At 33.7% G+C, this 18895-nt stretch overlaps 2 protein-coding genes across 14 annotated transcripts in view; both read left to right on the forward strand.

Annotated features, from left to right (window-relative positions):
- LOC137253296 (phosphatase and actin regulator 1-like) overlaps window positions 1–18895 on the forward strand; it is a 763209-nt gene that overhangs the window by 535076 nt on the left and 209238 nt on the right. The window lies entirely within an intron of this gene.
- LOC137253298 (sericin-2-like) overlaps window positions 1–18895 on the forward strand; it is a 114273-nt gene that overhangs the window by 14621 nt on the left and 80757 nt on the right. For both annotated transcript variants that reach the window (XM_067789978.1, XM_067789979.1), the window contains exon 3: window positions 9872–11869. In XM_067789978.1, coding sequence (XP_067646079.1) covers window positions 10933–11869 — 937 coding nt within the window. In that variant the 5' untranslated portion in view covers window positions 9872–10932. The remainder of the gene's footprint in view (window positions 1–9871; window positions 11870–18895) is intronic.

The following is an 18895-nucleotide window of genomic DNA, read 5'->3' on the forward strand; positions in this document are numbered from 1 at the left end:
CAAAACAACAAAAACATAATAATACTACTGAAGCACATCAAATAATTTTCCATTGATTGCGAATAATATCACGCCACAGCCCACAATTACTTGTTATATAATATGCAATCAAGCATACACACATACATACTCATGCTTGAATATTCATAACCGGAAATTGTGTCGACATTTCCGTTCGTTTGTTCGCGCGTTGTACATTCATTTGCACAGACGCAATGCTGGTCAGGATCTCAATAGCAGTGAAATTGATATTTTTTTGTATAAATGTAAATGTGATTTTATTTGTGTCAGTTTATCAATTTCCATTAATAAAAAAAACCATGCAGCGGTAAATTTTTTTGCGCGATTGTGTTGCAACTACGCAGTAAAGGTTTATATGTAATCATTCCATAACATTCAATAAAAGTTGCTGACCAGTGTTTGCGGTTTAACTCAGAATAACGCTTATTAACAAAAATATATTCATTAAATTGCGCAAAATTTCTGTGGTCATTCTGACGGTTGATCAATTTTTAAAGTTTTTGAAGTTTTTTTTCGGGAAGCTTGTAATTGATTTTTTATGTCATTTTAATTGTTATTTCTGTTTAATGAATGCTGTTTTTGCCGGGGGGATATAGTAGCAAAAACAACGCCTTTCTCCGCGTTTCGATGCTCATTAAACCTTCTTCAGGGACATCAATAACTTTCAAAGGAGGACTTACTGCCTAGAGTGATTGTGTGTGTGTGGTTTCTTCTACAGGGTCACCGAATTTGGGACCTTTTACCTCTTAGTAAACAAGACCATATACGTCTTCTCTGCATTGGCTGGCAACCCGACATTATATGCCCAGGTATGTATATCGCAAAGCGCCCTATCTATCAAGGAGCTATTCGTTGGAAGGCAATTTCCAATTGTGACAATTGCAACGTCATCTGCATAAAACGTGAGCTTTACGGATCCATCATCGAACCTCCAGAGCAGTTGGTTGATGACCAGCGTCCACAGAAGAGGTGATAGCACCCCTCCCTGCGGTGTGCCCATGTCCACTGATTTCGCGGCCCGGCTATGTCTAAGGAGACTGCTAAGGCATACACCTTATATTCCAGGGTTTTCTCTGTGTTTATTATCATCATATGCAGTGCAGTACCTTGCCTTTGGTCTACTCTTGTTGTGTTCTCGAGAGCAGTTTTTCATCCAAAGTTTTGAACAGAAATGTTGTTAAGCTAATGAGTCTATAGTGTTTGGGATACTTATGACTGATCTTCCCCGCCTTTGGTAGGAAGGCTGCAAAGCTACACGAGTAGCTCTTCAAGTGGGTGGTACGAATGCAAATCAACGAATCATTTTACAGTAAGAGTGCTGATTAGTTTTAGTTATTTTATGGCAAGCTTTTTATCCGCAGTTTTGCTACATGAAATTCTTTTTTAAACGGTTTTATTTAGCATGACTTGACAGGCCGGCTGCACGGCCGTTGTAAACGAATTTTGTAATTAAGTTTTAAGTAACTTCCCGATGACAATGCAATAGTAAGAAAAAAATTCCGACAGGTGGCGCATGGATCGAAATATTTCAAAAAATCGTATTTTTGGTCCGATTTGGTCCATATTTGGAACACATAATACATACAAGAATAGAAAGCGAACTATGATGTCCGATTTGGCTTATATTTGGAGCAAATATTACATACAGTCCGGTAGAAGTGACATCAAAATATTTTGTAGTTCGAGGAGGGACAAGCATACCTGGCGCAGAGTCGATTAAAGTCTTTGGAAGGATTATGTATTGAGGACTTAGATTGTAATAAATTGTCAGAAAAGAGTCCTTCTAATAATGAGTCACTAAATGAACTAAATAGAATGAGAAATAATAGGCAATTAAATAAAGAATAAAAATTTGAAAATAAAATAATAAAAAAAAAAATGTTTAAGTTAAACGGTTATATTGAAAACAATACTTACATGATGTAATAATAATACTAAAAACTAGAAAATAATTAGGTAGGTCCTAGGTACTAGTCATCACACTCCTCATAAATCTAGGGCGTTGATCAGACAATTAAATAAATGCGTTGGACACGTGCTACCTAATTATTTTCTATCTTTTAGTATTAGTATTGCTTTCAATAAAACCGTTTAACTTAAAATTTTTTTTTATTAATTTATTTATATGGAAGACGGAAAAAATTCCCTTTTTTCCCTATTATAAAATTTTCTAGTGAAATATTCCTACAAAAGGAAGTTTCCCACAATCTGACGTCACAAGAGTGTATTAAATGGTGCTTCATAAAATCATATTGTAGATTACTAGGTCTTCTGAGTCTTCGAACATACATACATAAATGTGAGCTGCCTTCTACTGAAGCTTTTTTTGAGAACAATTGAGGTTACGGTTTTTTTAAGAACTCTGATTTAGTTTTGGTTTGAGGAAGCTTTACTGCCGAGAATTGAAAATTTTCTTTTCCCTTCCACGCGTTTCGTCGCTTGCACACCTTCCTCAGGGAGTCTCATAATTGTAGGAAAAGTCGTCTACTCCAATCAGAATCATCAGCGTAGGACTTGAGGAAACAAATGAAAATGATACTATATTCCTCAATAATTAATTGAAATTTTTCAAATATCCACTACAATGAACCTGATGTTATGAATTTGCTCTGATCGTGGATCACTTACACTAAAAATTGTTCTTCCTTTAGTGATTGCTTAAAGGATATGACTCTAGTCAGACAAAAAACCGTTTAAGGCACAACACCAATTCCAGCACACATAAATATTTCTTTCCAGTTGCCAAATACTCTGAATGGATCGAAGTATGCTAGCGTTATTAGTACAGTACCGGATAATTGGTAGATTATGCAATTAGTTGCAATTTATTGTTATCAAGCTACAAAAGAACAAGTGGTGGGATACTTTGAAGCAGGTTTCGATGCAGCATAGCTCCTCGAGCTGGCTGTATGCAGAGACAACTTAACGGTTTCTGGGAAAGTTTTCCGCTGCGTTTTTATTAGAGACTTCAACCATCACGCAGCCTTAAACTGTACCTTTCATATGGAATGTAGGAGCACTGCTCACTTTGCTAATTGTCTGATTATGACTTAATTTTATATGAGCGGAAAACAATTTTTCAACGTCCAAAATGAAGAAAAAAAAAACAACACAAAAGCAATAAAAAAGTTTTGTGAAATTTCTGTACTGAATTCTTTGAAAGAATACCATTCCTAATTGCTGCTTGGAAGCTGCTTACGTTTGTAAATTTTTTCCGCATCTATTTACTTGCCATACTTTGTAAAGAAGCTCTACTGCAGATAATTCAGGTCATTCATGTGTCATACACAGTACATTTCCACATTTTTAAAAATCTCTACGCTAGGCCATTCTACTCATACTATTCTTGGATTTGATTAAGTATACTACCATTCTCAGCTGCTACAAGCTGTGAACTTTCAAATCTACCTAAGTGAATTAAACTAAATTTTCATGCCTACAACTTTATTATACATATCTACATGCAGCAGTGAACACAAAAATAGCAGTGGCAATTTTGATCAAATTTCGACAGTTAAATTCTTTTTTTATTCTCGGCAATTTAAGAAAAAAAACTTCTATGATTTTTGTGGCTGAAACTATACAAACCAATCTAGTAACGTTTTAGAAAAAATTCTAATACGCAGTTGTGTAGCCCACCAATTTAAGTCCAACGAAGTACAAATTTTAGGCCTCTCAAATTTTATATTGTTTTTCGAATTTTTTTTTCCGAAATGTGCTTCAGATTTTCTGCATTATAAAATATAGTTATGTCCATGGAAGAAAATATAAAACACTCTTCGGAATTAAATAGTCAAAATTCAGTTCGAATTTCGAGAGACCTTTAACTTCGACTTTGTTGGACTAAAATTTATTGAGGTATAAAACAGCATACTTAAACAATTAGAAAACTCTAAATAAAAGATGAACTTAAAATTTTCTCTAATTTTCGAAAACGTTTTTGTGATTGGTTTCCATTGTTTCAGTTACGAAATTCATAGAATTTTTTTTGAAACTATCGAAAATAGGAAAAGCGAAATTAATAACTGCTATTTTCGTGTTCGCTGCTGTACACACATACATTTGTGCTTTCGTTATATAATTAAAGTTCTTTCTCCTATTAACTATCTATTCTTTTTTTCATAAACATTTCTTTCTTTGCTACTCATTAAACACTCATTTACCTTGCGTTGAAGCTTACTCCTGCTTGAAAACATCAAATTTCTTGCCAGTAATGTTGCTACACACAGGCACACACACACACATCCTTGCTCATCAAAAATGTACGTCACGTATACGCCATGGTTATCACTCAACGCCAAAATTGGTTTGTGTATGTGTGTAGTTTGTTGGCATATGGAACTATAGCACTATGATTCTGAGTTTACAACACATACTAAGATAGTAATTCGACCTTTTTTGCTTGATATTTATATATTTTGTAAATATTTGGTACATTTAAGGCATTGAAATATGTCCATACAATGTTTGCAGTCTGTTGTATAACTTGAGCTAAGTTGAATAGTTGCGAAAATAGCCAAATTTTCCAAATTGGTATGTGTTTAAAACGTAGTTTAGCCAGAGCAATTTAAACCTATCATAAAAGAAACACTTTTTCCTCAAAATGTAATAAACAACAAATTTTGTATACTTATTTAAATAAGAAGATTACCATTAAAACCAATTGCATATAAAATACTGAAATTGTTATGCTTCATTTGCTTATTCTATGTGTTTATAAAACGTGAAAAAAAAACTTCTCGCCGCCCAGCTTGAACTTCTTTTGTACCATTGGTCAGCAAAATGTATATTTCTTTTTGTGATCCCTTTATTCGCCTCTCCTCGTAACTGCAGCTGTGGTGAGCCGTAATGTTTTAATATCACGAAAAGTAGTACTCAAATCAAATTGTTACGTTTGCATATAAAATTCTTAGCCATTTTAACTATTGCAGCTTGTTGTAAGGCAAGCTAAGCCGGATATTTGAAGATTTCCGCTTTTTAACTTGCTTCCGCTGCATTTCTTTACAGAAACAGTGTGCAGCAGAGGGTACGGGACTGTTCACTTTTCAGCATCTTAAAGTTCTTGCTAAACTTTCTAATTTTGTGCTGGTTAAAATTTGCTGAGTAAACACGGATTTTTTTATACTCAGTTGAGCAGAGCTCACAGAGTATATTAACTTTTATTGAATAACGGTTGGTTGTACAGGTATAAAGTAATCGAGATGGATATAGACTTCCATATATCAAAATCATCAGTATCGAAAAAAAATTTGATTGAGCCATGTCCGTCCGTCCGTTTACACGATAGGATAGGATAGGTTAGGTGGTAGCTTCCCTGATAAGGATAGCTCACTTGGACAACACGAAGGTCCGTTGTGATACCACATACACCAAAAATCTACACAAATTTACACGATAACTTGAGTAAATTTTCAGGTATCCTGATGAAATTTGGTATTCCGGTTCCTGGGCACTCATCTCAGATCGCTATCGGAAATTAACCACGCCCACTTTTTCGATATCGCAAATTTCGAAAAATCGTAAAAGTGCTATAATTCATTACCAAAGGCGGATAAAGTGATGAAACTTGGTAGGTGAGTTTAACTTATAGAAAATTAGTAAAATTTTGGACAATAGGCGTGGCACCGCCCACTTTTTAAAGAAGATAATTTAGAAGTTTTGCAAGCTGTAATTTGGCAGTCGTTGAAGATATCATGATGAAATGTGGCAGGAACGTTACTCCTATTACTATATGCATGCTTAATAAAAGTTAGCAAAATCGGAGAACGACCACGCCCACTCGGCCGTTAACCAGATAACTTGAGCAAAAATCGATATATCTTTACTAAACTTAGTTCACGTACTTATCTGAACTCTCTTTATCTTGGTATTAAAAATTGGCGAAATCCGAGTATGACCACGCCCACTTTTTCATATCGAAAATTTCGAAAAATGAAAAAATGCCATAATTCTATACCAAATACGAAAAGAGGGATGAAACATGGTAATTGGAATGGTTTATTCACGCAAAATATAACTTTAGAAAAAACTTTGTAAAGTGGGTGTGACACCTACCATATTAAGTAGAAGAAAATGAAAAAGTTCTGCAGGGCGAAATCAAAAGACCTTGGAATCTTGGCAGGAATACTGTTCGTGGTATTACATATATAAATAAATTAGCGGAACCCGACAGATGATGGTCTGAGTCACCCTGATCCACATTAAACCCACCATAAAACCCTCATTAATACCTTTAATTTGATACCTATATCGTACAAACACATTATAGAGTCACCCCTGGTCCACCTTTATGGCGATATCTCGAAAAGGCGTCCACCTATAGAACAAAGGCCCACTCCCTTTTAAAATACTCATTATCACCTTTCGTTTGATACTCATATTGTACAAAGGCATTCTAGAGTCAACCCTGGTCCACCTTTATAACGATATCTCGAAAAGGCGCCCACCTATAGAATTATGACCCACTCCCATTAAAATACTCATTAACACCTTTCATTTGATACCCATATCATACAAACAAATTCTAGAGTCACCCCTGGTGCACCTTTATGGCGATATCTCGAAAAGGCGTCCACCCATAGAACTAAAGCCCACTCCTTTTAAAATACTCATTAACACCTTTCGTTTGATACCCATATCGTACAAACAAATTCTAGAGTCACCCCTGGTCCACCTTTATGGCGATATCTCGAAAAGGCGTCCACCTATGGAACTAAGGCCCACTCCCTTTTAAAAAACTCATTAACACCTTTCATTTGATACCCATATCGTACAAACAAATTCTAGAGTCATCCCTGGTCCACCTTTATGGCGATATTCCTAAACGGCGTCCACCTGTAGAACTATGGCCCACTCCCTCTTAAAATACTCTTTAATACCTTCCATTTAATACACATGTCATACAAATACATTCCAGGGTTACCCTAGGTTAATTTTCCTACATGGTGATTTTTCCTTATTTTGTCTTCATAGCTCTCAACTGAGTATGTAATGTTCGGTTACACCCGAACTTAGCCTTCCTTACTTGTTTTTTTTTTTCTTTTCATTTCAAGTATGTACTACTTACCACTGCCCACTTATTTGTAATTTTCTGGAAGTTGTTACTCATTGGAAAGCACACAATTACTTAAGCTTAGTGCTTGTTTATTTGGATTCAGCAAACGATTCTTCAAATTTTCAATGTCAGCACGTTTTTGTGTGGGAAGGAAGACTACGAAAAATTGAAGAAATTTTGTTTGTGGTAGATGAGTGCTGTGCGTGTGTATTTGAACAGTGCATATTTAATATAGGAAATATTACTTGATTTTTAGTAAGCAAAACAATCGAGTCTGCGTGCCCACATGCATTTAGCTAAAGTTAGTTTTATTGGGTGGAATAAAGGATCTTGATTACCAAATCACAATCTAAAAACTTTTAATGAATAATATAAAAATTATTAGCCAGTTGAATTAGTAAAGCTAAAAGTATAAAAAGCTACCTTTTGATGATTAAAATTTTAAAAGTAGATAATGCTTAGCTAAACATTCACTTCGAAAGTAGCCATCAATCTTAACATCAATCATCTGGTTTACTAAATAATCAAAATTTGATACTCAGATAAATCTTCAGTTACTATCCTCTAATATTTAATTTAATTATAACAAGATTGCTCGATTTCTGAATTTTACGCTAAATAAAATTAAATTTATTTAATCACTTAAACCTGAGAGTAGAACTGACTGTTTTTGAACTTCCTTCATAGTTACTTCATAGTATGCACAAACTATTATCAATTATCTATTATTATATTTTTTAAAATTCTTGAACGTTTGATTAATCTGCAAAAACAGGCTGAATTAATCAAATTTATAATTTATTAATAATTTGGGAAAAATTTAAACAACGTGACATCAGAACGGACAAGGCGACGGCTGTTTCCTTTATACCTTGTAAATCTCTTCAAATCCTTTTTTCCTGATGTTACATTGTTTAAAGTTTTCACAAATTATTAAATAAATTATAAATTAAAAATTGCTTAAAATAAATGTTTTCATACATTTCAAAGCAATAAGGGTAATACCCGCTTAAACTCATTAATTAATTAATGACATTCATGAACATTTACATAGCTCAACATTTTCGACATGACAAGATTTAAAACTTAGATTACATTATTAATCACACGTGATACATTTTATGCAACAAAAAAGTCTTTAACAGATATTCATCGACTTAATTAAACAAAATTTAAGTATTTTGATTCGGGAATTTATCTTCGCATACCTTGATTTTACAACTCATAGCTTTTGGGCTTCTTACTGACTTATTGATTACTTAATTCGTAATGACTCTTAGTTTTCAACCGGTTTTAATGTGATTAGTCTTTAAGACTAAGATTAAGATTTTAAGATTGCAAAGAAAACTATCAAAGAATTTAAAATTTTCTACCAAACTAAATAAAATTTCTATGCCACGGAAAAATTTTGCAAAATTTCAACTTTTTACAAGATTAATTAAATGAATGCTTAAGTTTTAATTGGCCAAGCAGACTTTGAGAATACATTTTATCTTTCTAGTCTAAATAAAACTATTTCAGTTAATTTAAAATATTGCTGATGTACAAGTTGTGGTTTGACATAAATATCATTGGGTACTAGTTAAATTGATTAACTTAAAGATTAGTCGTTAGCTTCATTAAAATTCCTTTGACTCGGATCGCCAGCTCTAACAATATTGGGCGGGTGGCTTGGAAGCATGGATTTTTCAATTGTGTGTTAAATATACCTCAGCTGCACGGCATCACAGTCATCCCGACAACTCATTTAATATAAATTTTGTTCGCTTTGTATGCTTCTGTGCAGTAAATCTGTAATTATATTTAGTCTGATTAATTGTCAAACCTGTAGACTAATAAATAAACAAAACAAGGATTAATTTGTCCGACTAAAAAAGGTTTTAATTAAATTGATTGCTTTAAAGGTTAGACGTTAGCATTGTTAAAGTTTTAATGACTGAAAAGAATTTGGCTATAACAAACTTAATAAGATTTTAACTGCACGCAAAAATTTTGGATTATTTTTACTTTTTAAAGAAACTTATAAATTGAATAAGGCTAAATAACTTTTAACGGCACAACCAGCTGTTTTTTTACAAACTTTTTTTAACAAACTAAGTAGTAAAATAAAATTCAATAAAAAATTCTAGTTTTGTATTTTTCACCTCATATTCAAATCAGCTTGCGCTAGATAAATTATTAAATTAATTAAGACTTAAAATTCGTGAATTTTAATGACGCCTTTCAGAATAACTTGTTTTACGAATGTATAAAATGAGAAGACGATTAAAATCCAAGATATTAAAGATTATTCATTACCATAGCTAAATTTTTTATGACTAAATACGATTTAATGTTTTCTAAATAAAATTAACTCTTAACTACACAGATTATTTTTTAAAAATTTAAACTTTTTTCGAAACTAATCAAATGAATGAGCGCAAATAAAGTTTTAATGCCCATCAAAATAATTCTAGTTTACTAGTTGCCACCTGACATTCATATAATCCAGCAGCAGATGTATTAATTAACTTGCAGATTAATAATTAGCATACTTAAATATTTGAATAATTAATTAACTAATCGTTAGCATAGTCTGTTGATTGTTAACTTAATATTCTTATTGCGAAGAACTTTCAAAAAAGCTTAAACTTCTTTTAATACAAAAAAAAAAATGTTTAATCTTTTAACTTTTTTTATTTTTATTATTATTATAATACAGCTTTTTACACAAACTGAGAAAATCAAATTTTTGTGTGTTTTTTTATATAAATATCATAACTGTTTTTCATTTAATTTAAACTTATTTGGATTTAGTGAAGCAGAGATCATATATTATACTCAAACTATAAAAACAACAATAACTCTACAGAATTTCTACTAAAAAAGTTTCAATTGAAGTGCTGAGATTTCCTCCTAGTGGCGCACAGAAGGTTAACAGTGAAAAAGGCAACTTTACATGCTTACAAAAACACTCTTTTACTGCTGAAAATAAAAAATTATACAAATAATCATAACTTGTAGACTATCAACAACTATACATTTAAGTAAAAAAATCTAAAATCTTGAAAAGAAACTAAAAAAGTTAAAAAAAATGCAATGGAGTTTTGAAAAAATTTCAAAAAAAATGTCAAAAATGTTTTGAAAAATAGTTTAAACCAACAAATAAAAAAACCGGTTAAAACAAATTAAAAAAATATATAATTTTATTTAAAAAAACAAAACTTAAAAATACTATTAAACTATAAAAATCAAGCCAAATTGTTTAGAAAAACGCTAAATATATATATATGAAACTCATAAAATAAGCAAGCAAATGTTAAAGTTTTAACGTTAACTGTATAAATGTTGTTAAATATACATATAAATATTGTTGAGACTTTTAAAAAATAAATCTAAGTAAATATCAACTAACTAAATATAAATATAATCAAAACATTTTCACAGAAAAATAAAACAAAAAGAAAGTAACCGCAAAGCAGGTATTGATGTGCAACAGAGCAATAAACGCAAAGCTTCCAAATAAAATTTAGTAATAAAAAAAGCATACAAAGTGGCACAGTTACTATTTTTCAACTTAAGGCACTTTAAGCCAACAGTATATACGTAAGCCGTAAAATTAAAGCAAAAACAAAAAATTTAAAAAAAGTATTTTTGTGAATTTTTTTCGCCACTGAACTGCAATTACAAAAAGTGTATGAAATTTTGTGAAACCAAATTTATTATGAAGTGAGTTGAAATTAAGAAAAGCAAAGCAAATAGCGCTAAAGTAAGAATAGAAAAATATATAAAAAAAAAAGGAACCACCAATCCTTCAGCTAATAATTAACTAATTTGCTCTGCAGTAGTCCGCAATCAAACACAAAAAAATCGCATAAATGTTGCACTACAACTTAGGCGAGCACTACCCACAATTATTGGCAACTCAACAGCGTAAGCGATTCCAACAGCAAAAATCACGACGTGCGCAACAAACCGACGAGCAGACGTTGTTGCTACAAGAGCAACTAAAGCAGCAAAAACCATTGCCAGAGCAGCAGCAGCAGCAGAAACAGCAACAGCAATCAGAAAAACAACAGCAACAACCCAAGAAACCCGTACGGGTTTTTCGCGTCCACTATTATCGCATCAACTCCAAAGACGGTTGTGGCGGTCTTAGCAAAAGCACCAGCCTCAGTAATATCTCCATCAATAGTGGAAGCAGCTCAAGTTGTAGTAGTAGCGGTGGCAGTGGCAATCACCACGGTGGTATTGGTGCAACAAATGCACAAACAACAAAAATGAAAACAATTGCACCAAATATACGACGACGACGTCGTTGTGACAAACATCATTTGGAATTGGCTGCAACTGCAGCAGCGGCAGTGACCTCTGTGTCAGGTGGATTGGGGGCTGGACCCTCGTCTTCCCTATGTGTACAACATGGCGGTTCATTTAGTATGCCTACATCGGTATGCTCATCAGCTACAACATCAACAGCTACATCACCCATTGAAGATATTGCATTACCTGCACCACCCATCACACCGCCACCAGCATTTCTTTCAGCTGGTTATAAACGCTCAAGTACAGGTGCGAAGAATGCTTTGGCGGCTAGCAAAGCATCACCGGCGTACAAACCTACAACGGCAGCTGTCACATCAAATACATCAGCCGCAGGCGGCGCATCATTGTCAACAAAGACCGTGGCAACATCAACAAGATTTGGTGGATCGGCAACAACAGCGGCAGCAAAGGTGCCATCATCATTATCATCCTCGTCAACAGCTGGACGTGCGAGTGGCAGCAAAGTGATTGGTATGCGGCGTATATTAGGTAAGTACAAGTGTTTGGGTTCGTAGCTCTGAATGGAGCGTATGGGTATTATTTTGAAAAATTTATATCATGTTACTACGAAAATACTGCGAATGGGGCATGGGAAATCTTAGGCTGATATTTAATTATAGACGATGAAAGATTATGAGGATAAAAAAATTTACCAGGGCCCGCATTACGCGTTATGATCAGTGACTGTAAACCATTTTCACTCAAGCGATAACTATGCAACTGTCAAACTTTTCCTAAAAATTATAATAAGGTATGGATCTAACTAGTACTATTTGTCACTAGTTCAAAAATACCATTAATCCGATCCACCATTTAAGAGCTGTAGTGATTTTAAAAATAAGTGTCGATCACGGATCGTAACACATAAAACGGTCCAGAGATGACTTAATCACCGGTTTCTTTCGTCCTTACTACATAATTATGTTTGAAACGAAATTGGAATTTCGCTTACATACTGCTATCAGCTTTGGTGGTAAACACAGAACTCCAGCTTGGGCATTTTAAAGTCAAATTAAATACATATAAATAATTTAAAAATTACACATCATGTCCCTGCTCGAGCGCCACTTCTGCCGTGCCATATAGACTCCGTTGAGGGGACAACATCACTATAAACTCTTTAAACAATTTTTCTAAACAGAGTCGTCTCTCAGCAGTGATTTGGCGAGCCTTCGCTACTAAAATAAACTGGGAGAAAAGTAGTGTAAGTACTTAAATGCCGCTCGAAGTCGACATAAAACATAATGGCCTAGATCTTTTGCTAGAATATATTATATGCATCGACAGGTCTTTTAAAGATTCACCGGCATTTACTTACAATTGTCAAAAACTGAAGATGTACAATGTGCATGTGCCTGCTCGGGCGCCATGTTCGCCACATACTGAACTACTTAATAGTAGCAATTATTATTTTTGTTTAAACCCCGCAAAAGCACGAAATAAAATATAATGAAACTTAAAATGATTGCGCTCTCTGATTTATAGAGACCAACAAAAGCTATATAAATGAATTTTAAAAATATTGTTTTCGTAGCGCAGGCAAAGCATTTTTTAAACTAATTTCAGTGATAGAGTGTTAAATTGAGAGTTGTCTTGAATGATAATTTATTTATTTGAACTGTCATTTGTACAAGTAAGACTATGTCTTTTAGATAGTACATCAATCAGATCTTACAACTACAAATTACATATAAAACGAGTTTTCTTGAAGAATAAGAGGAAAAGAAAATAATATTTAAAAAAGAAAACATCTTAATTGTTATTTGTACATTGTTGAATAATCAATGATAGAATTATAAAATTTAAAATAAGTTGATAGAATTATATAATTTAAGGTAAGTTATGAATTAAGGAAGGATATTACTGCTTGTTTGAAACATCTGGCTTTTCTGTTTGCTTTCGTCTTGGAGGGTAGCGAAACCCAAAGACGGATTGTACTGACAAAGAACATTCTGGAGAATGTCACGTATTTAAAGTTCGAAATCAATAGATTCAGAGTCCTAGTAAATGAAATGCAGTATTTTGTGTAAGAAGCATTAATTTCTCATTTTTAGGAAATTACAAACGTCGCTTCCGGGAATTTGGACAGCGTACGAAGATATATAGTAAAATTTCCTCTTAGAAAAAACGAACCGGGCAGTATTGTTTATGGCTAGCTGCAATTTATTAAGCGACACCGAATCAAGGCTAATAAGTTCTCTATAAGAAATGTGAGGTATTATAAGGGCTTTGACTATCTTCTGTTTAGCGTCTTGCTGTAATAAATAGGCAGTTCTGTATACGATATAGATTTTACCAACCACAAAGTGGATATGGTCAATGCAGGTCAGATTTGAATTGATTTTGAATCCTAAATTGGTAACAGCATCGTGAAAAAATATTTTATCGCCATTACGCATAATTTCAGGAAGGCTACTTAAATCATATATTACGTTCGATATTGCCATCGCCTTAGATTTTGTAGCATTAAGAGGCAATTTATTTAAAAGAGCCCAGTTCTTGCAATTGGTTGTTATACCAACAAAAATATTGCCATCAATACACAATAAACTCCATTGAAAGTTTTCTTCGAACATTTATTCTCAAAGCTCTGTAACCAATGTCAACCAATGCCGGTTTGTTGGGTTTCGCTCAATCTTATGATTGACAGTCACATGATATTTATTAAAGTTTTTGTGGTTTTGCTGGTTTGAGTAACAAATTGATTTTGTTGACATATGGTGCTATGTCGTCGTATATATAGATATGCTTTCTTATTTATTATTTCTATCAGCTCGTGCTTATCTGATAATGAAAAATGACAAAAAATGTTGATTAATTTTTGGTGTTACGTGAAATATTAGGTATAACAATTCGAATACGCTGTTTCAGCTTTGAGTGTAATAGAATGGCGTTTTACATTTCGAGATAAATTACGAAAATAACGAATATCCCTTATTCATTAAAAATCAAAAATCTTTATAAAGCCCTTAAAATGTATGAGTCATGGCGCACTCAGCCTACATGATAAGTTGAATTGTCTTTAGAAATACTTTTTGGCCTGACCTTATATTGCCCATCGGTGTGTCAAATGTTGTAGTTCTGAAAAATGCCATTTGTAGGGAAGGTTCCACGCTTCCTCTTTACTCTTATCTGAATCCCAATATTCTGGCATGAATACTTCCAGATTTATGCAGTATCAAAGATTTCATTTGTATCGGAGGTGTCACGCCCTCTTTTATGTGTCCAAAATTATGTATTTGTAGCCTATAACCATTTGGCTGTGATCGATCGATACGTTTAACACGCAACCCGATCTTTTCCTATATACATACATACAAAATTTAAATTTTATATACATATATACATAGTTGAAAATTGTGGTAGTTGTTCGAAACTAAGTAAATATGCTGTAGTTTGAGCTTAGCATTAGGTATTAGCCTTTTCTCGTCCTTTAGTGCCCAACCTCTCGAAGAGCAGACAACAAATAATGCTTGAAGTATGAAAAACCGAAAAAGCACGTACACTTTTTTATTCTGTAAATACAATTCATTCATAACAGCACTTGAGTGTTAACACAATCACTCCTATCGACGATGTGAAAACACAAATTAATTTAAAAATGGCTGATCTGTAATATAATAAAACAACTCACGAAGATTCAAAATGCCTCGCAAAGTTCGAAAATCGTGTAAAACTCGCAAGCTCATACGAAAATTCATTTCTTTTGTGAGATTTCTAGTATGAGTAAGTTACCTTATTTATTTATTTATTTTTTTTTTTGGTGACACAAAGTCAACAAAATTGGATTCCTGTGGTTGTTTATTTGAAACTACATACAAATATGCTTAAGTATGTATGTATCTATATATATATGTGACAATACTTTGAACCAATCTAAGATAAATAACATTGCTTGCGTATATGAAGTCACAACATAAACTAATATTATTTCGAGATATATTGTAAACGTCTGCTGTATAGGCAAATACTATCAAGAATTTTCAATTATCAAAATACCGCAGGAATCACGTATGTAAGTACATCGTATGTACGTATGTACAGCAGCGATCACAAAATTAGCAGTGGTAAATTTCGACAATCAACACCATCCCTTTCTATTTTCGATATTTTAAGATACTGAAACTATGCAAAACAAACACAAAACCGTTTTCGAATAAATTCGAAAGTTCGAAGAACTTTTACGAAAATTTCAAACTTTTTATTTAGAGTTCTATGAATTTTTTTGAGTAGACAGTTTTGTAGCCAATTCGAATTGTGCAATGCATACCCAAAAAAATTTAGAGAAAATTAAATAAAACTTACAAATTTTCTCGAATTTTCGAATTTTTTTCGAAAGTATTTCTGATATTGGTTAATATAGTTTCAGTTACATAATCCGTGAATGTTTGTTCCTAAATTATCGAGAATAAAAAAGGTATTTCACTGTGGAAAATTTATCAAACTCCCACTGCTATTTTCGTGCTTGCTGCTGAACGTATGTATGTACATCAATATTTGCTGTGATTTGATTAATTCTAGTCGGTAGATTTAAACGCTCCAGGCTGACTACTAACTTCGACGTGACATGAATATATCGAAGAATTTATAAAATTGATTACTTTTGTTCTCACTTTATGGTATTAGAAAAAAGGCGACCCCTCAAAGCGTGTCACTAAAAAAAGTATAAAATATGCTTCCTTAGTTCCTATACTTGATTCGTGGAGATTTCAAAAATTTAAGCAAATTTTTTTCCAAGACAACGAACAAATTCTTTTATAACTTAATTTTTTGATTTCACTAAGTGTTACATTCTTGTTAAAGTATTCACTTAGGGCACAATTCTTCCAAAGAATTCATTCCCCTATTTGGCAACACTAAACTTTTATCGAAGTTTTCCTAAAAACGACACCCTTTATACGAGCTATATATGAAAAAAATTTAGAATTAAGTAAAAGTGAATTCAGTCATTATTCGTCATGTAAATACACAACTGAGTAAATAATATTCGATCTTTTTAATATTTAGGTACCACAGCGCACCGTGAAAATTAAAAAAAAAAAAAAAACTAAACTAATAATCGAAAGTTCAATCATTACATTCCATTCCAAAACCTTCATCGTTGGAGAAGCCCCACAGCGCTCGACTTCTTCTTCATCTATTATTATCCTCTTCCGTCCACGTATTAAAACGAATGATGCAGATTAGCTACAAAGGTTCAAATATGAACAGCTGCAACGTCTCTGGTCTATTCAAGATATAGTCTGCCCTTTATTTGTGGGAAATTAAAATATGAGCAGAGGACTAAATGATGCTTCCACAGTTAGTGTTAAATCTCTAGGCAACAGGCAGGTGCGAAAACATAATTGAACACAGATTGACCAGAGCATCCAAAACTGATGCGTTCAGTTGACATCACCGTGCTGATGGCCATCTTGTAGGCCAGGGAACAATACAAGTCGGTCATCTGCGCGCAAAGAATCCACACCCCCAACTTGCTCGCGTAGGTGAGGTTGACACTTGAATTGCAGAAGCTTTGAAGTGCGCTGTTCGACTCCTTGAATCCCTACAATCGTGTTACAAATATACATATATCATACACATATTTAGCAGACGAGGCTCTGGTGACCTCTAGTTCTTCATGCAACTAGGGGGTGGCGGGCGGTATGGCGTAGAGGGTTCAATGAGGTCATATTAAATCGTTCCAGAGATAGTCGGGCTAGTACCTTAGCGGTGCTTGTTACTGGAACGTACCAGATATTTATCCGGAAAATGATCGATAAAACTCCCCAAAACCTTCGGAGTGTGTCCTTCTCGCTACAACAACAACAACAACCCCTAATTTGCCGCCTGCCTAACATCACTACAATATAAAGTGGACGAGCTATCTTCAATTTTCCTTTCTTCTCCTGGCTACGCCCATAACCTCTCACAAATTATTGTTTTTACATTGTTTTTTTTTTAGGTTTACAATTTCTAATTTCAAAATCGGTGCTAATAAGCCGTGTTGTAGGCACCAGGGTTTGAATTGCTTACTGAAAAATAGTAAAATTTATAAATTTTTGGCATTACCAGCAATGAGTTTTTTGTCGGTTTGGAATTTTTGTGTACAGCTTACATTTGTATTTGAAAAATATTTCAGCAACAGAAAAAAGCAAAGCAAACAAATTTTTTTTTTTTTTTTTTTTCATTTTACTGCAGCCTTGAAGCTATAATTATTTCATGATCAACTCTTTTTAAGTAAACATTTTTCAGTTTTTTAACAGCCGAAATTTTACCAGAAGTTTGTTACCAGAAGTTTGTTTTAACGACCAAACTGAAAACCCCTATCAAAAACCAGGACCTATGTTATAAAATAACTCCGTCCTCTTGGCAAATAATAGAAGCTTCCTAGGACTTAAGCCACTTGCTGCTTCTAGATCTGACAGCTGTATCACTCCTAATAACTGGAGTCTTAGCCTGGCAAGCGCAGGGCACGAGCACAGAACGTGCTCGATCGTTTCCTCCTCGAACCCGCACTTCCTACATATGCTATCACTGATCAAGCCTTATGTTGATTTTTTTAATTTTTTTAAAGGGCATTGTGCCATGGTCGTCAGAATAAGTGCAATAGTATACATGGCCCAACAAGCCGTTGCTACGCCAGTTTTTCAAATTTGTAAAATACGTACTTTAAGTCATCATTACGAGGATGTTCCTCTTAATTTTTAAGATTGCAGCTCTTCGTTATTGCTACCGACTTGAAGGCAATAGCTCAATTAGGTATTAAAATATCGAAAAGTTTATTTACAGGATATCATTGATACACATATAAAAACTCTGCGTGGCTATATACCGATTACGGCCACTTCTTGTAGGAACCTTACTCGTGTTCGAAAGTAGCGGCATGACAAATTTCATTACAACAATTAGCAACAAACGAGAATTTTTCTATCAGGCCAGCTTTGGTGCTAATAGATGGGGAGGGAACGGAGGTGCGCTTAAACGCGGTGTAAATCGCCTTGGTGTTGAACAGAAAGGAGCCATACATGTTTTAAAGAAATCGCGCGACAACAAGTATTAGGGGTTAGCCTAAAACATCGTCTTTTGCATGTGACATATATGTGCCCGTTTTATAAATATGTATTTCTTCGGTAGATGGGGCAGTGCTAGCCTCTAGGACCGAACGAAGGACAGTCTATCCACAAGGAGCTACTCATTGTGTGACAAATTTTGAACGATCTGAGAGAAATTGAGCCATGCTGCATTGAAATGCCATGCTTTGGTCCCGGAAAAAAACCCCGAGTGACTCCAGTGCATATACCAAGCTACCGGTGGAGGTGCAGATTTTGTACGTACGTATTTTTTTTTTTTTTTCAGTAGAAGCATGCGTTTATATGTGTGTCGGGGGTTAAAACAACATAAAAACAAGAAATACCTACTCGTAGATGAAGGCTATTACGATGAATACATCGTACAATTGTTTGTATGTCCCTTTCAAAATCAAATAGTTCTGCTGAAATAGTAAAAAAAAATTTACTTTTACTTATTTTCAGC

The sequence above is a fragment of the Eurosta solidaginis genome, chromosome 5 (assembly GCF_040869045.1).
Source record: "Eurosta solidaginis isolate ZX-2024a chromosome 5, ASM4086904v1, whole genome shotgun sequence".
Lineage (NCBI taxonomy): Eukaryota > Metazoa > Arthropoda > Insecta > Diptera > Tephritidae > Eurosta > Eurosta solidaginis.